Below are 19,008 nucleotides of genomic sequence, written 5' to 3'. Positions count from 1 at the left end.
TGAAGAAGGCTCCCTCAGGGGGCAATGTATAGGATAGGATGGGAGGGAGGTGATACCTAAGTTGGAAAGACCATTTAGTTAAGGAGTGCTGCTGCCTTTACAAAACTCCAAGGCTTAACAGGAAGAAAAACTTCAAGTGGGGGTTCTAATTACAGTGTTCTCAAGTTTGCCTTTTGGGCTCTGCCTTCTTTGGATTTTGTAACTATTGATGCTATCACCACTCAGGCCCATGCTTCTCAAACTTTAATACGCAAGTGAATTACCAAGGATTCTTACAGGTCTGGAGTGAGTGTTTGCATTTCTGACAAGCTCTCAGATTCCACTAGATTTTAAAAGTAGAAGCAGTAGGGCTTCCCTGGTGGCGCAGTGGTTGGGAGTCCACCTGCCAATGCGGGGGACACGGGTTCGTGCCCTGGTCTGGGGGGATCCTGCATGCCGCGGAGCGGCTGGGCCCGTGAGCCATGGCCACTGAGCCTGCGCATCTGGAGCCTGTGCTCCACAGCAGTGAGAGGCCCGCGGACCGCAAGGGAAAAAAAAAAAGTAGAAGCAGTAGGGTTTGAAGACTGAATGAGGGCAAAGAAGGAAAAGGAGGAGCCTAGGATTATTTAAAGGTAGCTAGCTTTAGGTGGATGGTAGTGGTTTTGAGTGAGATAGACAACACAGAAAGAAGATGAATAGGTTAGCATAGAAGGTAATGAATTAAATTCTGGACAGCACTGAGTTTGAATACCTATGAAATGACCAAGGCAGAGGAGCTGTCTGGAGCTCAGGAAGGAGGTCAGGCTAAAGATGAAGACTTAGTGGGTTTTGGCATACAAACAGGGCTAAGACATTATTTGCCCTTTTACAGTAATGCTAAGACATATTTGGCTTTTTTTTTTTTTTTTTCCTGTACGCGGGCCTCTCACTGTTGTGGCCTCTCCCGTTGCGGAGCACAGGCTCCGGACACGCAGGCTCAGCGGCCATGGCTCACGGGCCCAGCCGCTCTGCGGATTGTGGGATCCTCCCAGACTGGGGCACGAACCTGTGTCCCCTGCATCGGCAGGCGGACTCTTAACCACTGCTCCACCAGGGAAGCCCTGGCTTTTTAACTTTCATTTCTCCATGAGTTTACAGTGAAAATTTCCAAAGGCTGTAAGACATGTGATGATATCATTATTCTGATGATTTATGGATTGTGTATTCTGGTGTTCTAAAATTGTTTTAGTTTTAAATCCCAAAATGGTAAGTAACAGTAGTTATATCCCACATAAGAAAGGCTCTTTGGGGAACTCAACAGTTTTTAAGAGTTTGTAGACAGGTTTTGAGACCCAGAAGTTTAAAAACTGCTTTTGCAGATGAACTCATCCTGATAGTGTGTGTAATGCTAGGAAATGTGAGCAGGCGAGACGTGTGTGCTAGAGAAAGAGTAGTAGCAGGTAAGGAGGTGGATAAAAGATGAGAAAGAAGAGGAGGAGAATAATGAGTAGAATTAGATGTTATGGAAGTCAATTAAGATAATGACTAAAAAGTGACTAAGAGTTTGTCACTTAGGCTTACTTTTAGTAGACTAATGGGAGCAAGATGCCAGATATTAGTTGATTAAGGAGCACTTGGAAAATGAGCATATATTGACTACTCTTGGAAGAATCTTGACTGTGAAGAAAAGGAGGCAGTATCCAGAGTCTAACAGACTTGACCTGTTATGTGCTAGGGAAAGGATTATAGCAGACCTGTGATGGGATAAGGACAAGCAAAGTGCTGAAGAGAGAGGAGAAACTAAACTAAACTTTTTTTTTTTTGGCTGCGTTGGGTCTTCGTTGCTGCGCGCGGGTTTTCTCTAGTTGCGGTGAGTGGGGACTACTTTTCTTTTAGGTGCGTGGGCCTCTCATTGCGGTGGCTTCTCTTGTTTTGGAGCACAGACTCTAGGTGCACGGGCTTCAGTAGTTGTGGCTCGCGGGCTCTAGAGCGCAGGCTCAGTAGTTGTGGCACACGGGCTTAGTTGCTCCGCGACATGTGGGATCTTCCCCGACCAGGGATCGAACCCGTGTCCCCTGCATTGGCAGGCAGATTCTTAACCACTGTGCCACCAGGGAGGTCCTAAACTAAACTTTTCCTGGAAGTGGTATGAATGGTGAGTTCCAGACTCTGGGAGGACAGGGTTAGTTGTGGACAGGACTGACTGAGAACATCCTTTCCTCTGATAGATGAATTTCCATACCTAATAACCTTTCTCTTTCTTCACAGTGAAATAGAGGTTATCAACTGAAGGAAGAATCATGAGTAGGTTGGGGGTGTGAGGAGAATGATAAAAAATTTATGGGAGAGACAAGGAAGTAGTTTACAGGGGAGAGGGGTCACTCATTTAAATGTTTTAGAATGCCTGAAGGAGTTAGAGACATGGTCTGTGCACCTTATCTACTGGCTGAAAGTTCAGATTATTTTATGAGGATGAGAGAAGGAGCCCATATTTCCTTTTATTAATGTTTTCCAAGTTTCAGAACCTGCCTGGATCTACCCATTTGCCATTCTCCTTGCAGGACCCTTCCCTCTCTAAACACAGAGATCATCTTCACTTTTCTCTAAATTCTGTACAGTTGCTGTCCCCACTGTACCTTACCCCAAGATGCTGAGATATATTATCTTGTAGCTCATTTGGAATTTATAATTTATATTATTAATACCATAACCATACCTCCTCCCTACCTTTTCTTTCAGATGTCCTAGAATATATTTTTCTGTTTTATTTCTTACTGTGGTTGGTTATTTGTGAATGAATATAAGACTGAATATAGGGCTTCCCTGGTGGTGCAGTGGTTAAGAATCCACCTGCCAACGCAGGGGACATGGGTTCAAGCCCCGGTCCGGGAAGATCCCACATGGCACGGAGCAACTAAGCCCGTGCATCACAACTACTGAGCCTGCACTCTAGAGCCCGCGAGCCGCAACTACTGAAGCCCGCATGCCTAGAGCCTGTGCTCCACAACAAGAGAAGCCACCGCAATGAGAAGCCCGCGCACCGCAACGAAGAGTAGCCCCCGTTCACCGCAACTGAAAGCCCGCGCACAGCAACGAAAACCCAACAGAGCAAAAAATAAATAAATAAAAATAAATAAAAATTTAAAAAAAGACTGAATATAAATCTCATTGAAGTATATTTTTAAGCCTATTGTTACATGTACGTACAATATACTACATAATGATGTTTGTAAAGCAGACACGTCAAATTATTCTATTTTTGTCTCAATTTAATTTTGAATATTTATCTTTTATACTACTTCTATATAAACCTGAATCAGAGTTGAACAATTTAAAATATATACTATCTTTTTCTAGAACTAAAGTTTATTTCCCACTTCCTTCTGGGTAATTGTCAATTCTTTAACCCTCTATCCACTGACATTGAATTACTGTTTATTTTTATTTTTTAAATTTATTTATATTTTATTTTTGGCTGCGTTGGCTCTTTGTTGCTGTGCGAGGGCTTTCTCCAGTTGCAGCGAGCGGGGGCCACTCTTCATTGTGGTCCATGGGCTGCTCAGTGCGGTGACTTCTCTTGTTGCAGAGCATGGGCTCTAGGATGTGCAGGCTTCAGTAGTTGTGGTGCACGGGCTCAGTAGTTGTGCTGCACGGGCTTAGTTGCTCTACGGCATGTGGGATCTTCCCAGACTAGGGCTTGAACCCATGTGCCCTGCATTGGCAGGCGGATTCTTAACCACTGCGCCACCAGAGAAGTCCCTACTGTTTATTTTTGATCCAAGTGCCTTTGGGGATTTTTGAGCTATTTAAGATTAAGGATTTTAATTTATAGATATACAGAAACTGGGACAGTTGTTGCATCTAGACATTTAAACTTAGATGCACTTTCAGAATTGTAATGATTGTAATGAAAGAGGAATATAATATGGATACAGTGCCTTGATTGTCTTAATTTACCTGTAACGTTGATTAATGAAGCCCATTTTATGAAGGAAGATCTAATTAACTTTCTCATTTGAATTTAGTTTCTAGAAGTAGTCTTGGTATTTAAATCAGATTTTTCCCCTCCTTATTTGAATTGGAGTTATGGAGTTAATTATGCTTTGTTTTGTTCTTTTTAAAAAATAATTTTTAAAGGCCACATTATGTGTGAGTTCTTATTTTCATGTTTTGGAGGAAGTAGAAATTAAGAATACTAGGGAATTAGAACTAAAACTACCTTAGACCTAGCTTGGGGGGGACATTATTTTCATTTTTAGAACAAGTCATATTATTTATATAGTTCTTCAATAGTTTTTTAATTTAAAAAATCTTTTTTGATATTTAAAATTATATATAGACATATATAATTGATTAAATGGGATGGCTCTGATGTTAGTGAATTGGCTGGATTAAGAAATGAGCATTTCCAGTTTTCACCTAGTTTTTATATACATCCCCATCTCTACTTTTTTATATTTCCTTTTTGCCTTCTAAATAGTGTTTAGCTGAAATGTTTCCTCAAGAAACAGTTAGTTACCTTAGATTGATTGGAAGTTATGATTTTATTTGAAAATAGAGATAATACCAGCCTAAAATTTCAGATGGATTTTTTAAAATTCATTTAAGTTTTTTATATATATATGTAAAATATATATATGTAAAAAATATATATTTTTTAATATATATGTATATATGTCTTATAACCTGGACAAATCTTGTCTTTAATGTCTTAGTCTGAGCACCCAATAAGAAAGAAAACTTGCAAAATGAATTTAGTGATGTATAGTTAAGTGTGGCTAAAAGTTAACATTTTTATGCCTATTTACCCCTAAATGAATTACCTTGTTTTTTACTTTATTCTGTTTAAATCTGTTCAGCTTCTAAAGATTGTTAGATACCTAGTTTAATGCCCTCATCAATTTTAAGAAATATTCTTTGTGTCCTGTAACCTACATTATTTTCTGAAATGTTTTAGCCTGATAAATGCCCTTTGTGGTGTTCTGTTTGATTGGTTCCTCTGTCTTCTCCTTTACTTATCTTCATTTTGGCAGTATTTTCTCACTGATTTCTTCTTACTGTATTATTAGGTGAGGTTAGTAAGATTTTGTAACAGCAATAAAGACATTTTCTCAGTAAGGAAATAAATTTGTTTTTTTCTCTCTCTGTAAAGACTAATAATCAAACTTAGAAATTATAGTTCCTGTGAAATACCTGGAATTACTTTGTAAATTTTCATTTTATTTAAAAAGAGAAAACTATTTAATTCTGCCACTAAACATTAAAGGACACACTCTTTTTTGTTGTTGTTGTTGATGGAACCTGAGCCCCCTGCAGTGAAGGGCGGAGGAAGTCCCTAAAGGTTGAGCTCTTACAGGAAGTATATTCAGCTAGAGTTATGGAGTGTCTAACTCTAAAATGTGTTATATGACAGAGTCCACAGCAAAGAAAGTAGGTCTATCCTGGTTGAATATATACATCCTTAGTCTCCTGGAAGGAAAAATACTGTAAATCAAATGGCCTGATACTGGCTTACTCTGTGCCCCTGTTTCCATAAAGGTGGAGGACTATGTGTGTCAGAATCACCTTTTCAAAATCAAAGCACTTAGGCTCCCTTCTTGGAAACTCTGATAATACTCTGTCTAGATAATTTTTGATTTCTCATAGATCAATAAATCTTGATTCTGTAGGCCATTTAATAAGAAAGCAAACAAACAGCTGTTAAATGTTTCCCTTTTTAAAAGTACATTTAGTGTGGGTGGGTGGTTTTTAGAGCAAGAAAGTTCTAAGCTGACTGTTGTAAACAAGATTCGAAGAGGAACGTGCCATGTCATTTTAAGAATGAAGTGGACCCTGGTATAGCACTTAATCGTAGTAGATGCTCAGTAAATATTTGTTGAATAAATAAATTTAATAATGTACTTTAGTTGTAGTATAATATAAGGCAGTTTTTGTGTCAGCTACATGTGATTCTTATGTATTCATCAAAGCAAGCTTTCTCAACCTTAACATTATTGACATCTGGGGCCAGATAATTCTCAGGGTGGGGAGGGAGTTGTCATGTGTAATGTAGGATGCTTAGCAGCATCTCTACATGATGCATTAGATATCTGTAGCCCATCCCCCCACCCCTAAGTTGTGGCAACCAAAAATGTCTCCAGATATTGCCGTATATCCTCGGGGGGTAGAGGCAGATCCCCTCTAGTTGGGAACCACCCCATTAATGAAGGAGGGAAAATAAACTTGTAGCATGTTACCTGTGGAGCTAGATTACAGCTCTGTAAGTTTCACATCTCTGGGTATGAAAACAGAAGCCCAGAGAGGTTAATTTGCCCACAGATAGTAAGTTAATAGTCAAAGTTCTAATTTTAAAGTGTCTGTCTTATTTCAAAGTGATGTTCTCAACTATTGTTCTATACTCTTTCTGTATAACTAATGTAGTATCTAACTTATTAGTTAGATAAATGACCCTAGTTAGTCTTTTGAAAACAGTGGTATTCTTTTTTGGAAATATTTAGATTTAAGATGATTTATAGTTTGCCAATCCAAGATATGCCTGGACTGGCAGCACTTCACAGATTTTTTTTCTGATAAATATGCTTTTAGACAAGTACATTCAGCACAAGTTGACATTACTGAACAATTTGGTTTCAATATCTTATACAGGTGTACCTTAGAGATATTGCAGGTTTAATTCCATGCCACCATAATAAAGCGAATATTGAAATAAAGCAAGTCACATGAATTTTTTGGTTTCACGGTGCATATAAACATTATGTTTACACTATACTGTAGTCTAAGTGTGCAGTAGCATTATATCTGAAGAAACAATGTACCTACTTTAATTTAAAAATATTATATTGCTGAAAAAAATGCTAACCATCTTCTGAGCTTCAGCAAGTCGTTATCTTTTTGCTGGTGGAGGGTCTTGCTTCAGTGTTGATGGCTGCTGACTGATCAGGGTGGTGGCTGCTGAAGGTTAGGGAGGCTGTGGCCGTTTTAAAAATAAAACAACAGTGATGTCTGCACATTGACTCTTCCTTTCACCAACGACTTCTCTGTAGCAGCAACGCTGTTTGGTAGCATTTCCCCATGGTAGAACTTCCTTCAAAAGTGGAGTCAGTCCTCTCAGTCCCTGCTGCTGTTTTATAAACTAAGTTTATGTAATATTGTAAATCCTTTGTTGTCATTTCAACAATCTTCACAGCATCTTCACCAGGAGTAGATTCCATCTCAAGAAACCACTTTCTTTGCTCATCCATAAGAGGCAACTCATCCATTAAAGTTTTAGCATGAGATTGCCCCAATTCAGTCACATCTTCAGGCTCCACTTCTAATTTTAGTTTTCTTGCTATTTCCACCACACCTGCAGTTACTTCCTCCACTAAAGTCTTGAACCCCTCAAAGTTGTCCATGAGGGTTGGAATTGACTTCTTCCGCATTCCTGTTAATATTGATATTTTGACCTCTTCCCATGGATCACAGATGTTCTTAATGGCATATAAAATGGTGAATCCTTGCCAGGTTTTCAGTTTGCTTTGCCCAGATCTATCAAAGGAATTATATCAAAGGAATTACTATGGCAGCTATAGCCTTATGAAATATATTTCTTAAATAATAAAACTTTTAAGTCAGAGTTACTCCTTGACCTATGGGCTGTAGAATGGATGTTGTGTTAGCAGGCATGAAAACAACATTAATCTTGTACATCTCCATCAGAGCTCTTGGGTGACCAGGTGCATTGTCAATGACCAGTAATATTTTGAAAGGAATCTCTTTTCTGAGCAGTGGACTCAACAGTAGCCTTAAAATATTCAATAAACTATGTTGTAAACAGATGTGCTGTCATCCAGGTTTTGTTGTCCATTTATAGAGCACAGGCAGAGTAGATTTAAGGTAATTCTTAAGGGCCCTAGGATTTTCAGAATGGTAGATGAACATTGGCTTCAACTTCAATTCACCAACTGCTTAAGCCCCTAAGAAGTGAGTCGACCTATCCTTTGAAGCATTGAAGCCAGGCATTGACTTCTCTAGCTATGAAAGTCCTAGGTGCCATCTTCTTCCAAGAGAAGGTTGTTTTATCTACATTGAAAACCTGTTGTTTAGTGTAGCCACCTTCAATAATTATCTCAGCTAGATCTCCTGGATAACTCATTGCAGCTTCTACATCAGCACTTGCTGCTTCACCTTGTATGTTCATGTTAAGGAGATGGCTGCTTTCCTTAAACCTCATGAACCAACCTCTGCTTCTTCACACTTTTCTTCTGTGCTTCCTCACCTCTCTCAGCATTCATAGAATTGCTCTGGATTAGTCTTTGGTTTAAGGGGATGTTGTGGCTGGTTTTATCTTCTATCCAGACCACTCAAACTTTCTCCACATCCCCAATAATGGTGTTACGCTTTTTTATAATTTGTGTGTTCACTATAGTAGTACTTTTAATTTCCTTCAAGAACTTTTCCTTTGTATTCACAACTTTGGCTCAGGAGGCCTAGCTTTCGGCCTGTCTCAGCTTTCAGCATGCCTTCCTCACTAGGCTTAATCATTTCTAGCTTTTTTTTTTTTTTTGCGGTACGCGGGCCTCCCATCGCCGTGGCCTCTCCCGCCACAGAGCACAGGCTCCGGACGCGCAGGCCCAGCAGCCATGGCTCACGGGCCCAGCCACTCCGCAGCATGTGGCATCCTCCCAGACTGGGGCACGAACCCGCGTCCCCTGCATCGGCAGGCGGACTCCCAACCACCGCACCACCAGGGAAGCCCCATTTCTAGCTTTTGATTAAAAGTGAGAGATGTGCAACTCTTCCTTTCACTTGAACACTTAGAGGCCATTGTAGAGTTTTAGTTGGCCTAATTTCAATATTGTGGTATCTCAGGGAATAGGGAGGCCCGAGGAGAGGGCGAGAATGGCTGATCAGTGGAGCATTCAGAACACACACAACGTTTATTGATTAAGATCACTGTCATATGGTCACAGTTTGTGGCGCTGCAACACAATTAAAATAGTAACATCAAAGATCATAGATCACAGATCACCATGATAAATATAATAACGAAGAAGTTTGAAATATTGCAAGAATCACTAAAATGTGATACAGAGAGAGGAAGTAAGCAAATGCTACTGGAAAAATGGTGCCAAAAGACTTGCTAGATCAAGGTTGCCACAGACCTTCAATTTATAAAAGAATGCAGTATCTATGAAACGCAGTAAAGCAAAGCTCAATAAAATGAGGTATGCTTGTACTATAGTAGAGTTTTAAAAATATTAGGTGTATTTTTATATCAGCAGAACATAGTGAGTATTTTACTAATTTTCTTTAAGATTAATTCTCATTTTCTAAAATAACTGAGTAATCATGACAATGCACTGGACTTCTCCTATCCTAATGAATTTTCTGTTACATGTCACAATTTTGGTCTGCAGTTCTTAATGGAAGGTTATATATAGAATAACTTACTAATTTTAGGGATTCTCTAAAGTGGAATGTGCAGGAAATACATGCTATATTATTATATATTAGATTGGCTATATTGCTAATCCTGATGATATATCAGCATTACTTTTGGAGCTTTTAAAAAATATGGATTCCTTTGGTCTCCCTCCAGAGATGTTTCCATTTGGAATGGGGATGCCAGCATGAGCTTTAAATAACAGCTTTGTGATTATGAAGTATAGTCAACATTGAGAATCAGTGCTAATAGATAAATGATAGACCAATTTCCTTTAAATAATAAAATCAACCCTTTTTTTCTGGTTATAATGCAGTATTGCTATAGAGAAAACTGTAACAATGAAATCCCACTTTTTTAAAAAAAATACACATCAGGTAAACATCTTAAAGGATTTTGGGGCATTCTCATACAGTTTTTTTAAAAATAATATTTATTGATTAACAAATATTTATTCAGTATATATGGTATACTACTATAAAATGAATGGTTTTTTTAAAAATTTATTTATTTAAAAAAATTTATTTATTTAACTTATTTTATTTTTGGCTGCGTTGGGTCTTTGTTGCTGTGCGCGGGCTTTTCTCTAGTTGTGGTGAGCAGGGGCTACTCTTCCTTGTGCTGTGCGGGCTTCTCACTGTGGTGGCTTCTCTTGTTGCGGAACATGGGCTCTAGGCACACGGGCTTCAGTGGTTGCAGCACGCGGGCTCTAGAGCGCAAGCTCAGTAGTTGTGGTGCACGGGCTTAGTTGCTTCGTGGCATGTGGGATCTTCCCGGACCAGGGCTCCAACCCGGGTCCCCTGTAGTGGCAGGCGGATTCTTAACCACTGCGCCACCAAGGAAGCCCCTCGTACAGTTTTAGTGTGAGTAAAGATTTAATATCACCTTTGATAGTACAATTTGGAAATATCTTAAAATTTTTAAATGTGCATATTCTCCGGCACAGCATTTACACTTAAAAGTGTCTATTCCGGGCTTCCCTGGTGGCGCAGTGGTTGAGAGTCCGCCTGCCGATGCAGGGTACGCGGGTTCAGGCCCCGGTCCGGGAGGATCCCATGTGCCACGGAGTGGCTGGGCCCGTGAGCCATGGCCGCTGAGCCTGCGTGTCCGGAGCCTGTGCTCCGCAACGGGAGAGGCCACATCAGTGAGAGGCCCGTGTACCACAAAAAAAAAAAAAAAAAAAAAGTGCCTATTCCAAAGACATAATTGTATAAGGACCTAGGGATTCATGTTCAGCCAGTGTCTATAGGGATACTATACAGGATATGTTACTTCATCATGAGTGTCACAATGGGAGAAAAGCTGTGAAATCACGTTCTCAATTTTACTATATTACAGGTACTCTTCAAAATGCCAACATTTCCAGACTCAGTTGTCTTGAAAATTTGCTTCCCCCCACCCTCCACAGCATTTGCTCTTTATGGCTGTTTTATTCTGATTGTATGATTTGAAAACTGCTTGTCAGATCATATGAACAGAGGAGGAAGTCCAGCTTTATTCTAATTTTATGGTTTATACTATTTAACAGATAAAGCCTTAAGTCAAAGCGAAAGCCAGAGAAGGGAAAATGCAAAGAAATAGTTATGCTATGTAAATGATAAGAAAATAGCAAACAAAACTGCGCTTTATCAATATCGAAGATTTAGTATGCTCCTTTTAAGCATATGTGAGTGTAAATTAAAATGGGTCCAGGTAATAGGAACCTAAGAAGTACAGCTGTGAGGAGGGCAAGTAAGGTAGTTTTTAAAAATTGAAAATCAGATTAAGTATTATATTTCTTTTAGTTATTGATGTGGTTATGGATGCTGTATGTTCGTGGAGGGAGTAAAAATCCTTCAGGCTTTTAAAAATGCTGTGAGCTGGCACACTTTTAGTTACCGGTAAGGCAGCATGCATTTTAGTGGAGGGTTATCTGATTTCGTCTCTTTGGCTCTCTACCATCTTTGATATTACGTATTATTAAATGATAAGGCAATACAGGAGAAAATAGGCTACACTCAAAATTGCGGATATGTTGATTGGGTTTACTTTGAGCAGCAAGGAAATGCTCTTATTTGGTGATAGGATCCCAAAATGTTGCGTACATGAACTTTTTATGCTTTTTATATTGAAATCAGCAAAATAATAGATCTTTTAGGTGTCAAAGATTCAAGCAAACATTTACAGATAATAGTTGGTATTAAAGTTTGACTCTTGGGCAGAGAAAGACTGAATTTCAGGTCATGCCAGCTCAAAATCATCCTGGAATTAGGATATACATATTTTATGATACGTTTTATCTAAATGTAAATTGGATACAAAGCAAGGAAGTTTTCACTACAGAATTTCAGTTTTCTTATAGTGCATTATTCTAACCTAATGTTTATGGCAAAATGTTGGAAGAAATAGTATCTTGTGTCTTTGATATTCTTGACTAGAACATCTATTTTATGTTGATTATTTTTATAAGGCTCCAGATTTCCCTTTTTAGTTCAGTAAATAACAAAGATTTCTCCCACATTTTAAGTTTTGCCTAGAAATGTGAATAAAACATGGTTATTACCAGCTGTGGGCAAAAAGGTTTATGTGCCATTTGTTCAAAGTATAGTGACCTTGAATTTGAGACCTGAGTAACTATATGAATCATTGAAATAGCCAATGAGTAGTGTTTTTCAAACCAGTCTTTAGCTAAATGAGTCAATCAGAAAAAAATTCATTCTGACAAGTTTGAATACTGAATATTTCGTAACAGGTATTTAATATTAGAGTAACTTTTCTTTCTACTTTAAAGTATTTTCTCCTTTAACGGAAAGAAATTAAATATATCGGTGTCTCTTAACTTTAAGTAGTAATTTTGTTACAGGTGATGCTATCTCACTTTTCTTTTTGTTCTGTTCAGTTGGGGCTGATGGACTCTACCTAAGGTAGAGGTGAAGAATAAATTTTAATATCCACTCCTCTTTTGTTGATGTCATAATATCTTTTCACATACTGTTATAATTTTCTATAATGCATTTATGCCAGTAATTTAAAATACCTCTAGTTGGAGGCTTGTAGAGGTGGTTATCTGTTTTCATGAAACAATCCATATTGCTTTCTCCCTCATTCTGTGACAGCATTAAGGTTCTTATTTCCTTATATTTGGTCTTATTTGCATTGATGAAAGGCAGATTTATTTTTATTGCAAGATAAACCAACAGGCCACATGATTAGATATGAAAACCTTGTTTAATAATCACTGGCTTAAATTCCAAATGAAATTGGAACATTAGGTATATCACTACCACCTCTTGAGTCCTTTAGATTTGTCTTTGTTTTTTGAACTTCCTTCCAACTCTGTAAAATGCTATATAAATTCACACTAGTATCTTGGAACATTTAAATATCAGAGTAATCATTCAGGTTTTGGTATAATTACAAACTAGCATTTATAAAGCTGAATTGATTTAAAGAATACCAATTTCTTCTTCCATCATTTTCTCCTAATCACTGTTCCCCTGTATGTCGGAATTCTTTAACTTTTTATAATACTGTAGTCTTTCCATCTTTACTTTAAAGCCAAGTCATATATTTTGCCTTCCATAATAATCCTTTCCTATTGTGGTCAGTTATAGTACAATAATTGAGAAAATATAGAGGAAAGAGTGACAGCATTAGTGAGAGCAGTAACAAGCTTGAAAATGTTGTATATAAAATGCTCAATATGTCCAAGTTTTACACTTTACAGAAATACAGTAGTGGCCTGGTTGATGTCCCTTAGATTTTCTAGGAAATCAGTTGGTCAGGATCAGTGGTTTTTCAAACATTTTTGAAGCCATCAAGCTCTTTCTTTGAAGAAATCTGATATAGAACCTCAATATTAAAATAAGACATGCTGTGTTCCCAGGGATAGGGTAGAGGTGGGATAGGATGTGTCTCTGGTGGCTAGAGCCTTAGCTCAGCCACCTGCTCCTTCCTTCCCTTTAGTAACTTTGGAGACACAACCTTCTCTCCCCTAAGGTGTCTCTGGAGTACAATTTGAAAGTCACAGATAGTATTCTGAACTTTTTCTTCTCAGTGATGAGCCATTTTAGAGGTTAAATATTTGATGAGTTTCTGCCTACCCTAAATCCTCAAGCTTTTAAATCGCCGAATAAGTCCATACACAAAGGATGTCTTAGGAGAATTGGCAGCATTAGGCTTCATTGAGAGTTTTTGTTTTGTTTAATATAGGTGTTGCTCAGATTATTTAAATTCAAAACCAAAAAAACTGTTTAAAGTACATTTGTCTTAGGGTTAGTGATGTAATACTTAGGGCCTAGACTATAAGTTCTGTGGCTTATGGTTGAGATCAGAGTTGAAATATTGCTTATTTTGCAAACCCTACAAGTTATTTTTAAACTGTTAGGGCAGAAGCTGCTAATTATTCAACAAGTGACACGTGATTGAAATTTTGAACCATGAAAGTGCGCGGATTATTTGGAGTAATAGAAGGATAGCCATTCAGATAAGAATAGCTTACTGATATAGACTATACACTGTTCTAGATGCTATACTACTTACGTTTCTGGTATGTTTCTCATTTAATCCCCACAATCCTTTTAGGCCATATTATCACCTTTAAAATTGATGAGAAAATTGAGTCTTGGGTTAAGTAACATACTGAAAATTATAGTAAATAGTGGACCCAGAGTTGGATTCTTAGTCTGTGTTTTTTCAGAGACTCATGGTACTTTCTTCTGAGGAAATTATGGTCCATTGAGGCTGACAGAACAGCCCTAAAATAATCTATGAGATGAGAATGAAGTCAGAGGTCAGCACGAGGTAGTCATACTAGGTAGGATGTGGGTGAAAAAAGATTAAAATTCATGGGAAGGCAAAATGGTGTGTTTATAATGCCTACATTTACTTTATAGGCAAATCAGGTATATCTAGGTTTCCCTTTCTCATCTTTTGCTTTGTTCAGCTTTTCAGTTTTTTATTAGCTATTTCCAACTTCTTACTCGTATTAGTGTTAGATTACAGTCGTTTTTTTTTGTTTGTTTGTTTTTGCGGCACGCGGGCCTCTCACTGTTGTGGCCTCTCCCGTTGCGGAGCAACAGGCTCAGTGGCCATGGCTCACAGGCGCAGCCACTCCGCGTCATGTGGGATCTTCCCCAACCGGGGCACGAACCCGTGTCCCCTGCTTCGGCAGGCGGACTCTCAACCACTGCGATACCAGGGAAGCCCAGATTACAGTCTTTTTTTTGGGGGGGGGCGGGGGGGTACTCGGGCCTCTCACTGTTGTGGCCTCTCCCGTTGCGGAGCACAGGCTCCGGACGCGCAGGTCCAGTGGCCGTGGCTCACGGGCCTAGCCGCTCGGCGGCATGTGGGATATTCCCAGACCGCGGCACGAACCCATGTCCCCCTGCATCGGCAGGCGGACTCTCAACCACTGCGCCACCAGGGAAGCCCAGATTACAGTCTTAAAATTAATTTTAGTCCTGTCATCCTTTTTTTCCTTCATCTTCATTTTCCTCTTCATCTTCCTTCCTCAAATTCTTCTCTGGTTTAAAAGAGGGAAGCCTGTTGCCGTTTTTTCTTCACTGTAATCATTATGCATTTGGGGGGTTTGTTAGTTTGTTCTAAACAAAATGACATTTCCCCCAAAAGACTGTCTCACGTCCCCATTCCAGAAAATTTTAAATTCAGGGAAATTTTGCCTTGGAGAAAAAGTTTTTACTAAGTTACCGTATATGTCTTAAAAAAATGAAAATAAAAAAGACCTTAAATATCTTGAAGTCTATATCCAGTAAAGTATTTAATGAACATTATCCCAAATAAGTTAGAGAATTGCCACATGTACTGTATCTTTGCATCCCATCCCCCTTTTGGAGATAGCCAGTGAGTGCTCGTATTTTAATGGTTCTTAGAAGCTTTGTAAATAAATAAATCTAACTTTATTCACCCCCAGTTGAACCACCCTACTATACCTTCCATTTTAAAATGTAGCCTCTCAATCTACCCCTGATCCAGTGTTCCTTGGAATATACTTAAGAAAATGGTATGGAACCATTTACAACATCATATATTCTTTAGTTTTCTAGATAGAAAATGTTGTTTCCAATATAGCTTTCAGAATTTTATTATTCTGTTTAGTTTTTTGTTTTGCTTGTTCAAAGAAGCTAGTCAGGATTTAAGATGGAAATCCAAAAGGATTGTGCCATGCTTAAAAATTATTATACCATTAAAACTGTTCTGAAAAACCATATTTCCTTGACCTTATATTATATTTTTTACATAGATTAATTTGGGAAGGATATGAATAAATTATTATTTGGGAGTTCTCCTTTGTTTTATTTTTTTTTTAATTAAAAAAATGTTATTTATTTTTGGTTGCGTTGGGTCTTTGTTGCTGCTCATGGGCTTTCTCTAGTTGCAGCGAGTGGGGGCTACTCCTCATTGTGGTGCCCAGGCTTCTCATTTCGGTGGTCTTCTCTTGTTGTGGAGCACAGGCTCTAGGTGCGCGGGCTCGGTAGTTGGCGGCATGCGGGCTCTAGGGCACGCGGGCTTCAGTAGTTGTGGCTTGCAAGCTCTAGAGCGCAGGCTCAGTAGTTGTGCATGGGCTTAGTTGCTCCATGGCATGTGGGACCTTCCCGGACCAGGGACCGAACCCGTGTCCCCTGCATTGGCAGGCGGATTCTTAACCAGTGCGCCACCAGGAAAGTCCCCTCCTTTGTTTTAAGATAGATTATAGGGTTCTTTATAAAACTGTTAACTTAGAATTTTTAATTTGGTGATACTTTTATTCCAAGAAGAATAACAGATTGGTTACCACTGAAGTCTGAGTTTGGTAATTTTGAGTATGAAACTAAACTAATGAACTATTTACCTTAAATTGCGGTATGTCATTCTGTCTCCTGAGTAGATTGCTAGTTAGAGTGGATTTCTTTAAGATCTCTGGTTTACGATGTGAAAACATATAGGCAGTTTATTGGACATAATGAATTTTATTTATGAACTTAATGAAAACTTGAAGTATTTTTGTATGGTTGATTCATTCAGTTACTTCTTGATGTAGGATATATAATCATAACACATAGAAGGGAAAAAAGCATTTAGGCCTTGGAAATACACAGAATTGAATTTGATTTGAATCCTAGTTACCTTGAGTAAGTTATTTAATATTTGTTATTTATCATGCTAGGTATGGAGGTGGGAGGAGGAGGTGGGGAGAAAATACAACTTCTGTCTTTAAAGAATTCAGAGATTAGTAACATTCACTTAAACCTCTCTGAATCTGTTGTCTTGTTGGCAGAATGTCAGTGAGAGAACTTAAAATTCCCCAGATAATACTTTGGGGAACCATAGATGCTCAGCATGAGTTAGGTTGTTTATTGTCATTCATACTATTTAATCACAGAACTACTTACAAGAGACATCAAAATATGGATTAAGTCCCTTCCTTGTTGGAGGACTACGTTGCCTTTAGAGATTTATTTTAAGTTGCCTTGATGTTTCATTCATTCAGATATCCTTTGTTCTGGCACCAGACAAACTTGCCAAGCTTCTAGAATTTGAGGGCCCTGTGCCATTGCCTTGTGCACATTTGGTTTTAATTTTTCACTAAGCACAACATTCTGTCAGACTGCACAAAAATTACTTGTTGTTTTAGCCTGATGGAAATACTTCCTATCAGTTAAAAGAGCAAACCTGTAATTTAAGAACAAGCCGTCACGTAGGACAGGGCTCTGCAAACTTTTTTTGTAAAGGGCCAGGTATTTAGGCTTTATGGGCCATGCAGTTTCTGTTACAGCTACTCAACTCTGCTGCTGTAGTGTGAAAGGAACTACAGACAGTACATAAATGAATGAGTGTGACTGTGTTCCAATAGAACCAAATTTATGGACACTGAAATTTGAATTTCTTAAGTTTTCATATCATGAAATATTCTTGTTCGGTTTTTATATTTTTCAAACATTTAAAAATGTAAAATTTATGCTTAGATTATGGGCCCTGCAAAAACAGGTGGCCAACCAGATTTGGCCATCTGGCTATAGTTTGCAGACACCTGATTTAGGATATAATCTATGAATTTGCTTTGATTGTTGTTGGATAATAATTTTTAGGCATTTAGGTGAATGGTTCTTTTTAGTAGGGATTGTATATATTAAGGTTTGTGTTCTGCTCTTTTTTTCTAGCCCAAGTTTATTTTACTTCTATAGAATATATATGAATAGTAGAAAACTAATGGGAAAACATATGGTGTTTTGTTGTTATTTTGTGGGTTTTTTTTTTTTTTTTTTTTTGCCCTATCCAGTTAAGAATTTGAAGGGCATCTTTTTTTTTTTTTTTTTTTTTTTTTTTTTTTTTTTGCGGTACGCGGGCCTCTCACTGCTGTGGCCTCTCCCGTTGCAGAGCACAGGCTCCGGACGCGCAGGCTCAGCGGCCATGGCTCACGGGCCTAGCCGCTCCGCGGCATGTGGGATCTTCCCGGACCAGGGCACGAACCCGTGTCCCCTGTATCGGCAGGCGGACTCTCAACCACTGCGCCACCAGGGAAGCCCCTGAAGGGCATCTTTTAAAGGCTGATTACTCTCAAATTTCTCATCCACCTGAAGTCATATTCTGTAAATGTAAATTTCAGGTACTGTGTACCAGGTCTCCTACACTTCAAATTTTAAAAATTTACACAATAGGGGGCTTCCCTGGTGGCGCAGTGGTTGAGAGTCCGCCTGCCGATGCAGGGGACATGGATTCGTGCCCCGGTCCGGGAAGATCCCACATGCCGTGGAGCGGCTGGGCCCATGAGCCATGGCCGCTGAGCCTGCGCGTCCGGAGCCTGTACTCTGCAACGGGAGACGCCACAACAGTGAGAGGCCCACGTACCGCAAAAAAAAAAAAAAAAAAATTCACACAATAGGAAATTTTATCTTTTAAATAAATTGTATGTAATAATTACATGTTTACATTGCATGAACGCTGTTGAGCAAAATTTTTTTTTACCTCGAAAATAAAAATGACATTTATAGTGATTGTAAAATTTTGCCTGTTAAAACTATAATTTAAAGTTCTGTTAACTTGCTTTCTGTAGACACCAGAGAAGAAACAATCGGAATCATCCAGAGGAAGAAAGAGAAAAGCAGAAAATCAGAATGAAAGTAGTCAGGGTAAGTGAAGCAAAATCTTCCTTAAGAGCCGAAGAGGCATTTACGATTAATTATTCTGGTTTTTAATCAATTAATAATTTTTTTAAAAAGTAGTGTGTTTTTGTGATTTCTATAGATACCATGTAATTTCTGCATTAATAGTTTAGGAATGTACTTTGCATAAGAAATAATAATTATATGAAATTGGAATCTTTTTGTACCACAGGTAGTTTATGGTTACTGTTTTCAGGCTTTTGACATTTCCCTTATTTTTTTAATTTGAGAATTAGAAAGAAAAGTGTCATGTCCAAACCTGACAAGCATTGCCTTTATCACCTTTCTGTTTTCTCTCTTTATATGAATTATGGTATTGAAATGGCTTCTCGTTTTTGAATAAGAACTTTATATCTTACTTTTAGACAAGTACCCAAACTTACTCATCCCTTTTATTAAAAAAAAAAAGACTATATAAAAATGATTGAAGTACTTCATTAAAGCACCATCTTTTTCTTTCCATACCTGTTCTTCATCCTTTCTTTC

At 38.4% G+C, this 19,008-nt stretch overlaps 1 protein-coding gene across 2 annotated transcripts in view; it reads left to right on the top strand.

Annotated features, from left to right (window-relative positions):
- The window catches only part of TLK1 (tousled like kinase 1), a 152,312-nt gene that overhangs the window by 73,042 nt on the left and 60,262 nt on the right, over window positions 1-19,008 (top strand). For both annotated transcript variants that reach the window (XM_082841632.1, XM_082841633.1), the window contains exon 4: window positions 18,414-18,489. In XM_082841632.1, coding sequence (XP_082697758.1) covers window positions 18,414-18,489 — 76 coding nt within the window. The remainder of the gene's footprint in view (window positions 1-18,413; window positions 18,490-19,008) is intronic.

This window comes from Leucopleurus acutus (assembly GCF_964270905.1).
Source record: "Leucopleurus acutus genome assembly, chromosome: 6".
Classification (NCBI taxonomy): Eukaryota; Metazoa; Chordata; class Mammalia; order Artiodactyla; family Delphinidae; genus Leucopleurus; species Leucopleurus acutus.
Note: the sequence above shows the minus strand (reverse complement) of the source record. Positions and strands in the feature narration are given on the sequence as shown.